General features: G+C 36.9%; 2 protein-coding genes across 3 annotated transcripts in view; one reads left to right on the top strand and one right to left on the bottom strand.

Annotated features, from left to right (window-relative positions):
- Positions 1-7427, bottom strand: part of Slu7 (Pre-mRNA-splicing factor Slu7) — a 34242-nt gene extending 26815 nt beyond the window's left edge. The window contains exons 1-5 of the mRNA XM_083142533.1: positions 7331-7427; positions 4587-4746; positions 3814-4002; positions 2362-2473; positions 111-304 (exon numbers count right to left, since the gene is read on the bottom strand). Coding sequence (XP_082998659.1) covers positions 111-304; positions 2362-2473; positions 3814-4002; positions 4587-4712 — 621 coding nt within the window. The 5' untranslated portion in view covers positions 4713-4746; positions 7331-7427. The remainder of the gene's footprint in view (positions 1-110; positions 305-2361; positions 2474-3813; positions 4003-4586; positions 4747-7330) is intronic.
- A 246-nt stretch (positions 7428-7673) lies between these two features.
- The window catches only part of LOC146004375 (E3 ubiquitin-protein ligase COP1-like), a 54582-nt gene continuing 48562 nt past the window's right edge, over positions 7674-13693 (top strand). Inside the window, exons 1-2 of one of the 2 annotated variants that reach the window (XM_083143176.1) lie at positions 7674-7839; positions 11004-11116. In XM_083143176.1, coding sequence (XP_082999302.1) covers positions 7714-7839; positions 11004-11116 — 239 coding nt within the window. In that variant the 5' untranslated portion in view covers positions 7674-7713. The remainder of the gene's footprint in view (positions 7840-11003; positions 11117-13693) is intronic. The other variant, XM_083143175.1, reaches the window with a different exon arrangement.

The following is a 13693-nucleotide window of genomic DNA, read 5'->3' as shown; positions in this document are numbered from 1 at the left end:
CAGTATACATCCAGAACAAATCCCACATTCGAAGTATTGGTAATGAAACCACTGGATATATATATAAAAAAGGAACATCCACTGATGCAAACACCACAAGTATTACTTACCAATGAATCACCACCTGTGACTCCTTCTTTCAACTTCTCTGCTTTAAGTTGCCTCTTGGCTTCCTCTATCTTTTGGTACTCTTCGATTATGGCCTTGTGCTCCTCTGGATCGTAACCGTTCCACCTGTCCCTCTTTCCATCGTAGTCCATTGAGAGCTGAAGCTGCATGAATTCATCTGGGGCAATATTTGCTCCTGTTTCAATGAAATAAATAAATATAATTGGCAATCATTGGTGTGATTAGTATATCCGTTAAATTCTTAGTCAATTATGGTGGGAACCTGCTTTTATGTTCCTCAAGTCTGCATTTTTTCTTCATCGCGATCTCCTGAAAAGCATACAATTTTGCTTCCACTGTACATGCAAATAAATTAAAAGATACTGTAACCTTGGTCGATTGATTAACTTCACTTTTCTGCCACTTCTGGCTAATTGTGAAGATGAGGATAAGTGATGATATGATGAAGGGACACTCACCCAGGCCAGGATTCATACCCTGGATGCCGTGAAAACCACTCCCCCACGGAGGTTGGATGAGTCTGACCTTGGCTAATGGCTCTTTTTATACTTAGCAATAAACTAAGCCTGATAGATGGCCTCCGTGGAGGAGTGGTTATCACAGCATGCTACAATGCCAGAAGTTCTGGGTTCGAATCCCAGCCTGGACATGGGTGTTCATTGTCAGTGTCCCTTCATCAATTTTACCACTCGTCCTCATCTTCGCAATTAGTCAAAAGTGGCAGAAAAGCAAAGTAAAATAAACCAAATCATATTAATCAAACTAGGGCTGAGCAGATACTGATGTTGATGCATCGGAACCACTCAATACCAGTGGCATCAGTATCTCAAACTATCAGTTGAAATTTATTTGCTGATACTTTTCCTGCATTTTGCTTTTTTCCCAGGGTGGGAAATATGCGAGAGTTTCGTGAAGTCACATTATCTGGGAAATTGCACAACTTTTTTTTTGTACCAGTTTTGGTGTAAAAAAAACTTTGTGATTACATAATATGTAATTTAACACACTGATGTAATTCATCAAGATATTAAAGTAAAACTCTTAGTAAACTGGAGTGGAATACTTACTTACAAACTAATATTAATCAAAATTTGAACCAACTTTTAATTATTGCAATTTTCAAGCATCAGGTATCGATGGTAATTGTTAAGAGCATTTTTCTTAACCTTCATTTATTCGACCCCTACTTAGGTAAAGTTGTAAATTAGCAACTAAGAGAATAAATATTTATGTAATGAACCCCCTACCAAAAGGCCACCTAAAATGAAAACTGAAGTCGTATTTATCAAGAGAAATAGACTTGCTGTATCTATTAATGCATCCTGGACTGCATTGGGAAAACCAGCGAGGTGCTGAAATCTGGACTCACAGCCAGTATAATCTTATGTCGGGCTCATATTGCCGTCCATATATATTTGTTTGAGTTGATGTTTTAAGTCCACTTTGTGCACAATAAGGCTAATCGGGACTGGACCTACAGTTTTAAAGTGGAATACGAACCACTATGTGCCTCCACCGGGTATCGAACCTGGGACCCCTTGATTACAAGGTGGCGACGCTACCTGCACCATTGGGGAGACCCCACCATATATATTTGTGATTGTCCATTCATCCATCTCATCTTCGAGATTATCCAAAGGGGCAGAAAAGTGAAGTAAAACAAACTAAATCAACCAATCAGTCATTGTGATAGCAAAAATTCTTCACCACAAGTATAATTTTTTGACTTTCATGACCAGTAGACACCCTACATTAGCTCAACCTTATAGCAATTTTGGAGCTCCCACAGGGAATGAAACCCAGCATCGCCTGCACCAAAGGCAAGGATGCCAATTATTCGGCTTAGAGAGAACTCAAATTACGGTAATATAGAAAATTATGTTACTCAAATTGTGAGTGTTTTAATCACACATACTCTAATTACTGCAACTGACTGCTAATGGTATGAGATGTTGGTGGTTCCAATGAGTCCCACTGCACACTGTTATGTAAACAATATTTTCTGAACAGAGAATTGCCAAACTGAAGTCGCACGATTCAACCTCCTTTCTTTCAAGTACTGCATGCTGCTTTTCCTACATTTTGTCACGAGGTAATCACATTCCAGAGGTGGGAGACACAGTCCTTCCATAGAGCATACTATCTCTATATATGTTGTCAACATTCCCATCCTCAAGTATGTTTATCTTTAACCAAATCACACGAATAGCAAATTTCAAATTTACTACTTACCAGTAAACTTGGCTCCAACTTTCCGAGGTCGTTCCATGCAATCCTTTTTCTTGTGAGTCAATGCCCCGCAGTTCTCGCATGCACCCTTCCTATACTTGGTTGCAATGTGGGTCTGTAAATAAAAAGAAGCAATGAGATCCATCAACTACTACTTGGTACATATATCTTTTATCTTTCAGTATGTAGTTTTCATCAGCTCTGTGTTCACCTACTTGTGTAATTAAAAATAGTGAATTTTAATGACTTTTCACTATGCACTATGCTTAACCCTTAAATGCAGAGGCTGATTATTCCGTTGTTTGTGCCAACAGCGAGCATGTTTTCAGAAGGAAATTGAAAATTGGGCAATTTTTTAAATAAAATTTAATATCTTGGAGACTATGAATTCTATAGTTAGAAATTATACCTCATTTTGTTCAGTACAGATTAGGCTATAAGATTATAGCTTTGTTGACTCTTCTCCCTGAATTCCCCTCCCTTCAACCCCATTCCATTAGCACTCTTCTGTGAAAAGTAAACTCAGAAGGCCCTTGGAGGACATTTTCCCTTTGTAAAACTTATTTTCAAGCACTAGATTTGAGAAAAGAATGATGTTATCCAAATTCATGAAAAAAATACAAAAAAATATGCACACTATAAAATTCATGAAAAAAAAATGCACATTATCTTGAGTACTGTCCTTCCCTAGAATCAAAATAAACTTTACTAATTACTAAACATACCTCAAGTCTCATGTAGCACTCAAGACATGTATCTCTGAACATTACCTGAGTCACAGTACGTTCCAAAAGTCACGTTCTATGTGAAAATACTCTTTATGACATATTGCCACAGCTCGGCATTAGAGAGAGTATCTGGTGTTACTTTATGGCAATTTACATAAAATAACAGGTCTTGACGTGACCATCACACGAGGTGGAGCCTGGGTCACTGATTACACTCCCTGGAACTTTCATGTACAACAGATATTTGTGACCAGCAGACGAGGCGGAACCTTGGCCACTGAGAAAAATCATCCAAGACAACAATTATTCACTCTCCATAATAGACACTGTCGCAAAACACATCATGTGTCCAGGGACTGAACTATGATTTATTAGATTAACACCCTACCCTGAAGATGTAGGAAGAATCAACCTTCGAAACGTTGGTAATTAAAGATTTAATGCAGTGGTTAAAACTGCAACACTCAGAATTTATGGTGTTATGTTGCTTGTCTACATCTTTAGATTACTTACAACGAAAGAATAAATCAACCTTTACAGATACGATCTCTAACCTACTTTAATGTTTTGTAATAATTAGGAGTTGGCTATATAATTGTCTGATGAGATATTTAATTTGGAAGTACATGATATTCTGTGTTACTTTGCTTCCCTGCAACTTTTGTCTAATTGCAACTACTACGATGGAATTGATTTGGAAGTGACATATATAAATATATATACTTACAACATTGACTCCTCTCTTGTACCACTCATCGGTAGTGGTAAACTGTTTCTGTTTCTCGGGCTGTGGACGTTGATGCTTAAGGGTTGGTCCTCTGGCTCCAAAGTACCAAGGGGCTGATGCAATGTACTGCGGAATGTGAGGGTTTATGTCTTTTCCTTCCTCATCTACAGCTGCTGGAGCCGTACCAGCCTAAAACAAAATTGCAAATTTAGACAACACAGATACAAGCCATTTTTAAATATTCAACACACTGTTTATCGTTACCTTTACGAAACTAACGCTAATATCAGCATATGATGCATTTTTTTCTGAACTGCTAATTACTATACTGACACATACTAATATCAAAATTTTAACAGAGAAAATCAGTACATTGAAAGAGGAAAATGGCAAATAAAAGAATACGTGGATCACCCGTAAAATGGATAAATGATAAAACTGTCCGGATTCGGATATCTGAACATTTCGGATAATCCGAACATCAGATAAACTGGATTGTTCACATTAACTGAATTATCTGGATACCAGAATATCTGATATTCGGATTTGGGCATCTCTAATATTTACCTCTTTAATAAAGAAATCTGACAGGATGGTTCTGAGTGTTTTCTTTTTCTTTACAAGTATCTCCCTATTGTTTCATGCAAAGCAGTTTAGAATCAGAAAGAAAGGGAATCTAGGACTCAGCAAAGTCTGAGCTATCCTTTCTGCATGTTTTACATTGCATTTTATTTGACAAAAATTTCAGAACTGAATTGATCAACTGTTCATACCTTCCTAGCTTCTTCAAGTTCTTTTGCTTTCCTCCAGTCTTCGCGCGACTTTTTCTTTGGTTCATCATCCACAGCTTCCTTACTTCGCATTATTTCAGATACGGGTGTATTCTGAACTGCCGCCATATTTGATTTGCCTATCTACTTGTTCCTGTAATACCTACAAAATACATAAAAACAAATTACAAAGTAATACAAACACTGAAGTATCAACTATACACTTTAGAACATACTTGCCAATAAACTGAGAAAAATGTGACACTATTAGTGGCAGTAGCATGACACATTCACCCTCAGCCCACATTTTGCATACAATAATTGGTAACACTTTACTATACCAGAGACTGATTTCTTCAAATTTACAGGAGAAAGTACTTATGCAAATCATTTTCTGTGGCATTGTTGATGTTCGGGAATGTAGTTTTGATCCATTTTAATGCGAATGCATGTGGTTTTCTACGAAAATCTATTTCCGACGCACTATTGCTGCTGCTGCCATTTGCTTTCTGCATGAGAGCACAATACGCGCTATTACTGCTGCTACAAGATGACATGTCGAGGGTGCATCGTGAAGTTGTTGCCGGATGTGGAAGATGCCGTGGAATTTGTAATTTGACACGGAATCTTGAAGAAAGAAGTGGAATGCAGGACGTGAAAGGTTAAAATTAAAAGAATTCCGTGTATTTTCTTTCATCGAGAAAAACCGATGTTGTCCGTATATGCTAAATTGAACGAAAGGATTGCTAATGGAACCTAACCTAACCTAGTAGGCATACCTTGTCCCCGTGATGGTTCGTGGGGCTATCGTGAATTTTTGGGCTAACGTCAATTGTTTTTGGGGGTACCCGTGGATGGTTTGTGGGAAATAAGGAACAACAGTAAGTACTCGTTAATGTAAGAAATAGACATTATTTTCGTTACAAATTCATTATTTCACCTAAAGAAATGTTCAGCAATGCAGAATAGTACGTTAGCAATATAAAAAATTGCGAAATAAATCATTGATAGGTGTCTCTGGTATAGTAAAGTAGTACCGAATAATTTATACCCTTAATCCACTGTACTCCCTCGAGAAAGTGAAACATTTCGCACAGTTTGTGATAATTATGTTGTTTGTGAACATTTTCAGTTCCTTTAGCTCGCGGAGATGTGTTACTATGAAATAAAGTGCATCTGTGGCCTTAGCATGGTGCCTAGCGTGAAGCATTTAATCTCTTACACATACACATGCGAAAACAACATTGTCAAACATGTATATCGGTTTCCCTGAAATTGAAACTTACTTCCAAAACCATTTCTGGTATTCTAAATGTATCCCTCATCTTGCTGCAAAAGTTCAAAAACTGTTCTGGTAAGCCATCAGAAAACCTGTTCAGTATGTACTTACACACTTTTAACCTTCGAGCGGGCGTGCCTGCGCAAAATTTATGCCAAAAGCAATTTTCTTTAATTTTCTTGTGTTTCCTTTGAATTCATCGACCTGTGCTTTTTATGTATTCCTCAAAGAGGTATTTTGTGTTGCATATTAGCAGTCATTGTTACTAATCCATATGTTATACTCTGTCAATTGTTGTTTATTTCAGATCAAAACACCGTGTCGTAAAGTTTGCGCTGCGTGCCTGCTCCTGTTCTGTAATTATTTCGTCAGGTCATTGTTGAAAATGAGTCGACAAAACGTAGACGTTAGCGAAATTCAGCGTATCCTCAAGTTAATAGAATAGATTGATTGATTTTGAGTCCGCTTTTGAGTGCACAGAAAGGCTAATCGCGACTTGACCAACTTTGGTAGCAAGGCTCGTTCCCAGGATGTTTTGAGGAGAAGGACATATCCGAAAATGTGAAAGTAAGTTCTTATTATTTGGTTTATTTTACTTAGTTTATACGAGATATAGTGAGTGAGTGTGTGTGAGTGTGTGCGTGCGCGGTGAGGGATGGGGGAGGCGGGAGTGTGTACACAGGATATTGCCATAGTCTGCCCATAATTTTCATATGACGTAGAGAATTTTTACTCGACTCGGTCCCTCTTGAACTTGGAATGTAAAGTATTTGTACATAAACTTGTAATATTTAGGTTTTCAGCAGGAATATCTGTCGTAAAAAGTACGACAGGCGCCTGCTGATGAAAAGCGTGGTGCGCTATAAATATGTAATAAGTTACGTACTGTTTTTTTTTTTAAAAAAAATTTCAGCATTCTAACTTGTATTTCAATATGTTTCATTTATGTTAACCTCAGATATGATATAAATAAATGTAGACCCAAAAACATTTTCGTTTATATTATAAAAATTCTTGCTCGTAATGAATGATACTAAATGACGTAAAAAATGCGTCACGCGCCCGCTGGTGACACGATTATGAACGCGCCCGCTAGAAGGTTAAAGAAAAATCTACTCATGTACAAAACGCGTATGCGTCACGATGATATCGGAATTACACGATCTGAACTTGGGCCATTTTTTACTCAAAAGCAGCTACTCGAGTTGATTCCATGTGAAATTTTAACTTGCACGCTACGCACATTACTGTTTGTTAGTGATTTCGTACATAATCCATACAACAATCAAAATATATATTCACAAAGAATTGTGACAGTACATAAAGTACACAATTGTAAGAAACCAGTTAGTACGTATTAGTACATGAATGGAAATTGTCAATGCATTCTAGTTCATTACTGCAACAGATTTAAGATATCACTTGCAGACATTTCTTACAGTTTATCAAGTACGAAGAGAATACTCACATTAAGTTACAATTAATAATAGTTTCAATTTTTATGCCACAGGAACGATTACAGGTAAACACACATACAAACAGACTGCCATATTTTCTGTGCTTTCATTACTTTCAGATATTGCTACTAATTGTCCCCGATCGTATGAATTATGACAGAGAAATGTTGTGGCAAAATATAAATATTCAATTTTGAGTAAGATTGAAATTAATTAAGCAGCTTACGAATTATTCCTATATATTTATCACATGTATATCGAAAATGAATGGTATTTCTTGTAATGCTAGGCTTGTGCATCGCGGGATTAATCGTGAGACCTGTCTGATCTTCCGCCATTCGGTCAACTTCGGGATCTTCGGAATGGGTCGCTCGTGAAAGGACAGCAGCAGAGAATGATGGCTGCTCTTCTACAGGCTGCTGTACGAGGAAGATTAAGAACTGGAGGAAGATTAAGAACTGTTGCTTTATTCTGTTCTAGAAGGCAATATTCCGTCGCAGTGAACTCAGATTCTGATAAGGTATACAAGAAAATTTGTATTACAATATACTTCTCCTTATTTCTGTAAGAACTGCTTGTTATGTTCAGATTAGCTAAAAACCGGGATTGGAGGATTAAAATCTAAATTTACCATTTCGAATACATATACCAAGCGCATCCAACAAAACTGGGCGCGGAATTTATTCAGTGTGGGGCAAATGAGGCATTATTTTCTTTCAAAAGTATGTTTTTCTTTCTCCTCCAGAAGTTGCTTCAGTGTGAAGTTTTGCAAATCCTGTGACGAACACGAACCTGAAGTAAATTTTTATTTGCCGTTATCGGTCTCCTATCAAATTAATTCATTGAGTTGCAATCGAAATTAATTACATATGGTATATTAATTATGTAATTTTCGACTGGCATTCATTTCCCGAGGGACCCGTACCTTTCCGGACTCCCAAGGTGCCAGAACTGAGTGAGGAGTTAACGATGATGGCAAAAAAGAAACAGCAGCACAATAAGGAAACTATAGGGTACAGAGACTAATTCGAACATGTATGAATTGTTGGTGGGAAGGGATTTTAATTACCGATTACACAATACCAATAATAATAGGGTGACTTCCATAAAGGGGGGTCAACATAATGTGCTCAGTTGGACCCTAGATAAGGCATGGATGTATTATTCTACTTGAACATGTGATCAGCTGTTTAAAGCATTTAGGAATGTTCTTTTGATGCTAAGAGCCATAATCTTGAACCACAAGAACATTTAGCAATATTATTGCAGTGCAAAGAGCGTTACCGTCGAACCTATGTAACCAACTATGAAAGCTGGAAACAAAATAGCTCATCATGCACTAACAAGTGTCAAGCAGAAAACCCCTTCGTGCCATATGCAGATGGCAGCAGCAGTCTGTATCTAAGATTCTGATACATGAATGGCTGCTCACAAAGAAGTACACATTACCCCCGTCTGGTTCACTGCACTTTTTGACACACTATAGTGCAGGTGCAAGAAAATTATGTTCAACTAAGTAGATTAATAGTGATGTTCATATTCCGAAGATTCAACAATGCCTGTCTGCTGCTTTAAACGTTCATTTGATTACTTAGCATGCCCATGTGACAATACACCACACACTACACTGTTCCAGAATGTAGTGCAAATTCTCCATGAAACACTCAGTAAATAAATAATCAGTATGATGGTAGAGTGTCCTTCTCCGTGGCCGTGCAGACTAAGGCACCTTGCTTTGGATGGCGACTGTGGGATGGCATGGGTTCGATCCCGGGTTCAGTCTCTGGAAATTTTTCGGCCTGTTTATAGGACTGGTGGCAACCCACCATCGTGAGGAAATTGGGGAGCTATGAGTGAGTAGCGTAATCCGGTCTCAAATATCTCCTATAAGGACTGGGGGTTTGACGTGCTGACGCCATGTCACCCCATTATCGGTTGAAGAACTTCACACCTCTAGGTATGATTGTGGAGGGAGACTGGCAGTCGGGAGATAGTCCAAGGGTTGTTGCGCCACGGATTATTATTATTATGATGGTAGAGTACATATGTACAGACATGAAATCATGTTAAAAATGCATGTGTACAATTAGGAACTTTCTTGAGCAATGGCAACTGAAGAAATCCATGATTGATTCAACTTGTGTGTGTTTTTTTAAAATGTCACTTCTTTATACCTTTTGAAAAAGCTAGTCACAAGAATGAGGTGATACAAAACACAATAAAATATCCATATCATGGAGGCAAAAATCGCCAAATCCATCCCCAGATTGAAGTGTCGCTTCTTGCTCATGTATAGATCTGATTCACGTGTTTCACATGCACCAACAGAAATTGAAGAATTCTCTGCCAGTTTATCAGATGTTTATGGTATGTGCACCACAACTGCCACAATAATCCTTAGGAATTTTACACCCTTTGGAGTAATGGTAACAGTTTGTTATGTCGGAGACACATTTAAATCTGATATTTTGTGTTTCGCATGGTTCGTACTTACCGATTGTGTATTGCGGAACATAGTTCAAGGTACCATTATGCTTTTTACACGAAAACAAACACAATTTTTCACATACAGACTGATTTTTTAAATTCCTTTCTTCGCTTCCGGAACACACAATATGGCGGGCACATCTTGACTCACGTTGTGGGTATGCAGTGTTTCAACATCCTTCACCGAAAAATACCTACTATCGTGTTCGTTACCGGTGGAAATTATACATTATGCATGGGTAACTGCTGACGGATAGCCGCACGAACCATTCACGGATAGCTCCACGAACCATTTCCATAAGGTTAGGTTTGGTTAGGCAAGTATAGAAAAAAAAAGGTAGTTTGAAACACTGACAGTTGGTTACGTCATCGAACGTGCGGAACATGCAGTTCATGTACGGGAAACATGTCAATTGTGAGTCGGTGGGATATTTCTCTTGAAAAATGTATGATTTGCTGGTCAAATAGATTCCACGATGAAAGAAAATACCTCCACGAATGTTGGAAAGCTTGGAGAAACTCATTTCCATAAGTAGTTTCTTCTGTAAAAATGAAGAAATGTGTCTCCGATGTAACGAACTGTTACCGGAGTAATGATAAAATAAAACTAACTGGAAAACAAAATATTTTGTAGCTTACAAAAGATCATGAGAAATTCATAGAATTTTGCCAGTAAAGGACAGTTTTACTGTTGATATATCATGTTTTTTTATTATTAGTGCTAATTAGAATCTAGAAAAAATCTACCATTACGAGTCTGCATATTAGAAATCTGACACAAAATAGAATCCCTCTTCTAGAACTGTCATTTTGTTGAATTACATTCAGTTGTGTATATTGATATTTATTGAGCCTTAAGTCATAGCTGGCCAAACATTCTAAATTTTTATGTTTGACTATGCTGCATGCCTCTATACTAATTGGCATTGATAGGCAACACTTGATAGGCAACACTTCCAGAAAATCCATGCCATGTCACTGGACAATACCCAGAGAAAGGCAGGCTGCTTTAGTTAAGACATCTAAGAAGATACTCAAGGTGTGCAATGCTCTTCACTGGCAACAAGTGCTTTTTCAGAGCCAAATTTCTCCAAAATTATTGTCTTCGTGTATTCATGCTAGCAATATATTGCTAAATGCATTTTCCTTTTCATTTTTCTCTAACTGAAATTCCAATTATTATTATTTTTTTTTCAGAAAGGTCTTGTCCTTGGAGTATACTCAGATGAAAATAATGAAATCAAACTCACATTCGCTACGCAAAAATACAACAACGAAACCAATGGAAAGTTACTGCAGCAGCTCCAAGAGTAAGTTATTGCATATCTCATATTTACAAATTCTTTCTTTAATCACTTTTTCTGTAAACCACCTCAAAATTCTTGTGCCAATATGGACATAGCTAAAACTAACATTCATGTGGGTAAGTGTTTTGGGATGTCACTGCATAACAAAATGAGCAAATTCCGGTAAGAGTTCTGATTGTTTTATAATTTCTTTGGCCCAAGTTCCTTTTGTTTTATTGTGATTTCATCATGCTACAAATGCAATTTTTACATAGTTTGATTTCGATTTACGTCTGTTAACACATACTGCAGAGTTTTAGCGATTACTTAGGTTTTTGTTCAATACTTATATACTTTCGTGGTTAGGTTAGGCAGTTCAGGTTTAGTTCTCTTAGCATTAAAATAAAGTCCCTAAATGCATTCTACTAAGGTTCCGATTTACTTCTACATTATTTCCCACTAATTTACGATACTTAGAATCGCTTGTCAATAGAAAATACATTGTCCATGGGAAGCAAGCTTTCCCACTAGTAATTTTAAAGTTGTTTTCTTCAACATAAATATTTTGGTAAAAGTTTACTATTCCACAAACACATGTAACTTCTTTATTTTTAGGGTGACCAGACATCCTATTTCATCCGGACATGTCATCCGTTTTAGGTGTCTGTCCAGCATCCGGGCAGATTTTTTAGAAATCTGTAAATACTTGTTGCTTAGCAATCTGAGATTTGAACAGTTCCTTTTTGATTGACTGATATGGTTTATTTTAATTCGCTTTTCTGCCACTTTTGGCTAATCATGAAGATGAGGATGAGTAATGATATGAAATATGTTGAAGCGAAGCGTACTTGTTACATTTGCATTCACTTACGGTGATATATTGCATTCTACTATCCAAGATTTGTAGAAAGGGTAAAATTCTGTGCTTCAAACTATAGATATTCTTAGTTGTGATTGTCATGTGTTAAATAATAGATTAGGATATTGTTTTCGTTACTTAAACTAAGAGGAAATTACTGAGAAAATCTTCATAATTATCTGTGAGTGAAGTGTTGGTAGTTTCATGTATTGATTAAATTATGAGTAATGGCAAATGAAGTTGTCATTTTTTGCGGTGTCCTCTTTTTTATGACTTTGTCCTCCTTTTTCACCATGCTCCCTGTCCTCTTTTTTACATGTATGTGTCTGGTCACCCTATTTGTTTAGTCATTTTTAACATTCGTACTTACCTATCTGCTTTGCAGAACATTCTTTAAGGTGTATTCACGTTTTTTTTTTTTAAGGTAATTCCAATTTTTCACATTACGTAAGACACAATATGGCACGTACACCTTCGTAGATCATCGCGCGTGCTTGTGTTTTCTCGATGTTCATTGGGTATGCAGTGTTTCCAAACTTCTGTGTTTCCAACCAAAAATACAAACATAGTTAAAATCTGTTGAAATCCCATGGGTCCAGATTCGAGAGCCTCGTTAGTTTGTAAAATGCAGTCCAGGGTGTACTGCATAGAAGTGAGATTGACATTTGGGTGTCTAGAAAAAGTGTCATCCCTTATCTGTGCATGAAGTGAACCCGGAAATATATTGTGAATAGTGGTAAAAATAGTTTCATTGTTCAGGTATCAATGGTGTTGGGAATCGGTTAGTGTTGGAAGTGGCATCTGGACCTCCCTGATCACACAGCAGTATTGTAATTTACTTGTAATCAAGAGTTTCTAGGTTTGACACTCAGTGGGTGCACATATTGGTTTGGATTCCACTCTAAACTGTAACTCCAGTCCCAATTAAGCTTTCTGTGCATACACTCAAAATTCTTCCAAGTAGCATCAACTCAAAGTTAGAAATTATGTGTATAACAAAAATGAACTATTGCAAATAGCTATGAATACACTATTGCAATCTGCAAGATTATCCTCAATGCTTTGGACAAATTCTTACTGATGATTTTATTTGTTCCTTGATTCATTAATTAATGAGGCAAATGAATGAATTGAATTTGGTACACTTGACCCCCTGTAGCACTACTGGAAAGTTCTTTGATGGTTGATAACTATAGCTTTTTTTTTTTGGTGGAGTATCTAAACACATACATCGTGAATGTATATAACAGTTTTGGGCTTCTCTCCTTAAAGTTGTAAGGGAGTGCAGCCAGATTCATTAAGTTACAATCTCTGTATTTCTGAAATATGCTGAGGAGCATGTCTTTGACTTGACGATTTTAAAAAGATGGTCTCTAAAAATTGTATTCTTTTGTTAGAATAAGCAGTACTTTTCTCTGAAAAATTCCTGGTTATTTCATGTTTTAGATAGTGCACGCATAACTAAATTTCTTTTAACCTGAAATCTAATTGTCCTACTTATTAACCCATGCTAGAAGATTGTTCCAATAAGAACTTGCATAGGGTAAACACACTCGTGTGTTTCTCACATGATGAAAGGTTTGTTTTGATTAGTTAAACATAAAGTGCTGTATGAAAATTCAGCTTTGTAGTGACATGAACAGATATTGTATTTTTTTCTTATTTACTTTTTAACTTGCAGTAGTGGCCGTATGTTTGCTTAGTATCATTTCTCTGCTGTGATGCTATCTTGTAGGTTCATG

This window comes from Lepisma saccharinum, chromosome 21 (assembly GCF_977018435.1).
Source record: "Lepisma saccharinum chromosome 21, izLepSacc3.1, whole genome shotgun sequence".
NCBI classification, from domain to species: Eukaryota; Metazoa; Arthropoda; class Insecta; order Zygentoma; family Lepismatidae; genus Lepisma; species Lepisma saccharinum.
Note: the sequence above shows the minus strand (reverse complement) of the source record. Positions and strands in the feature narration are given on the sequence as shown.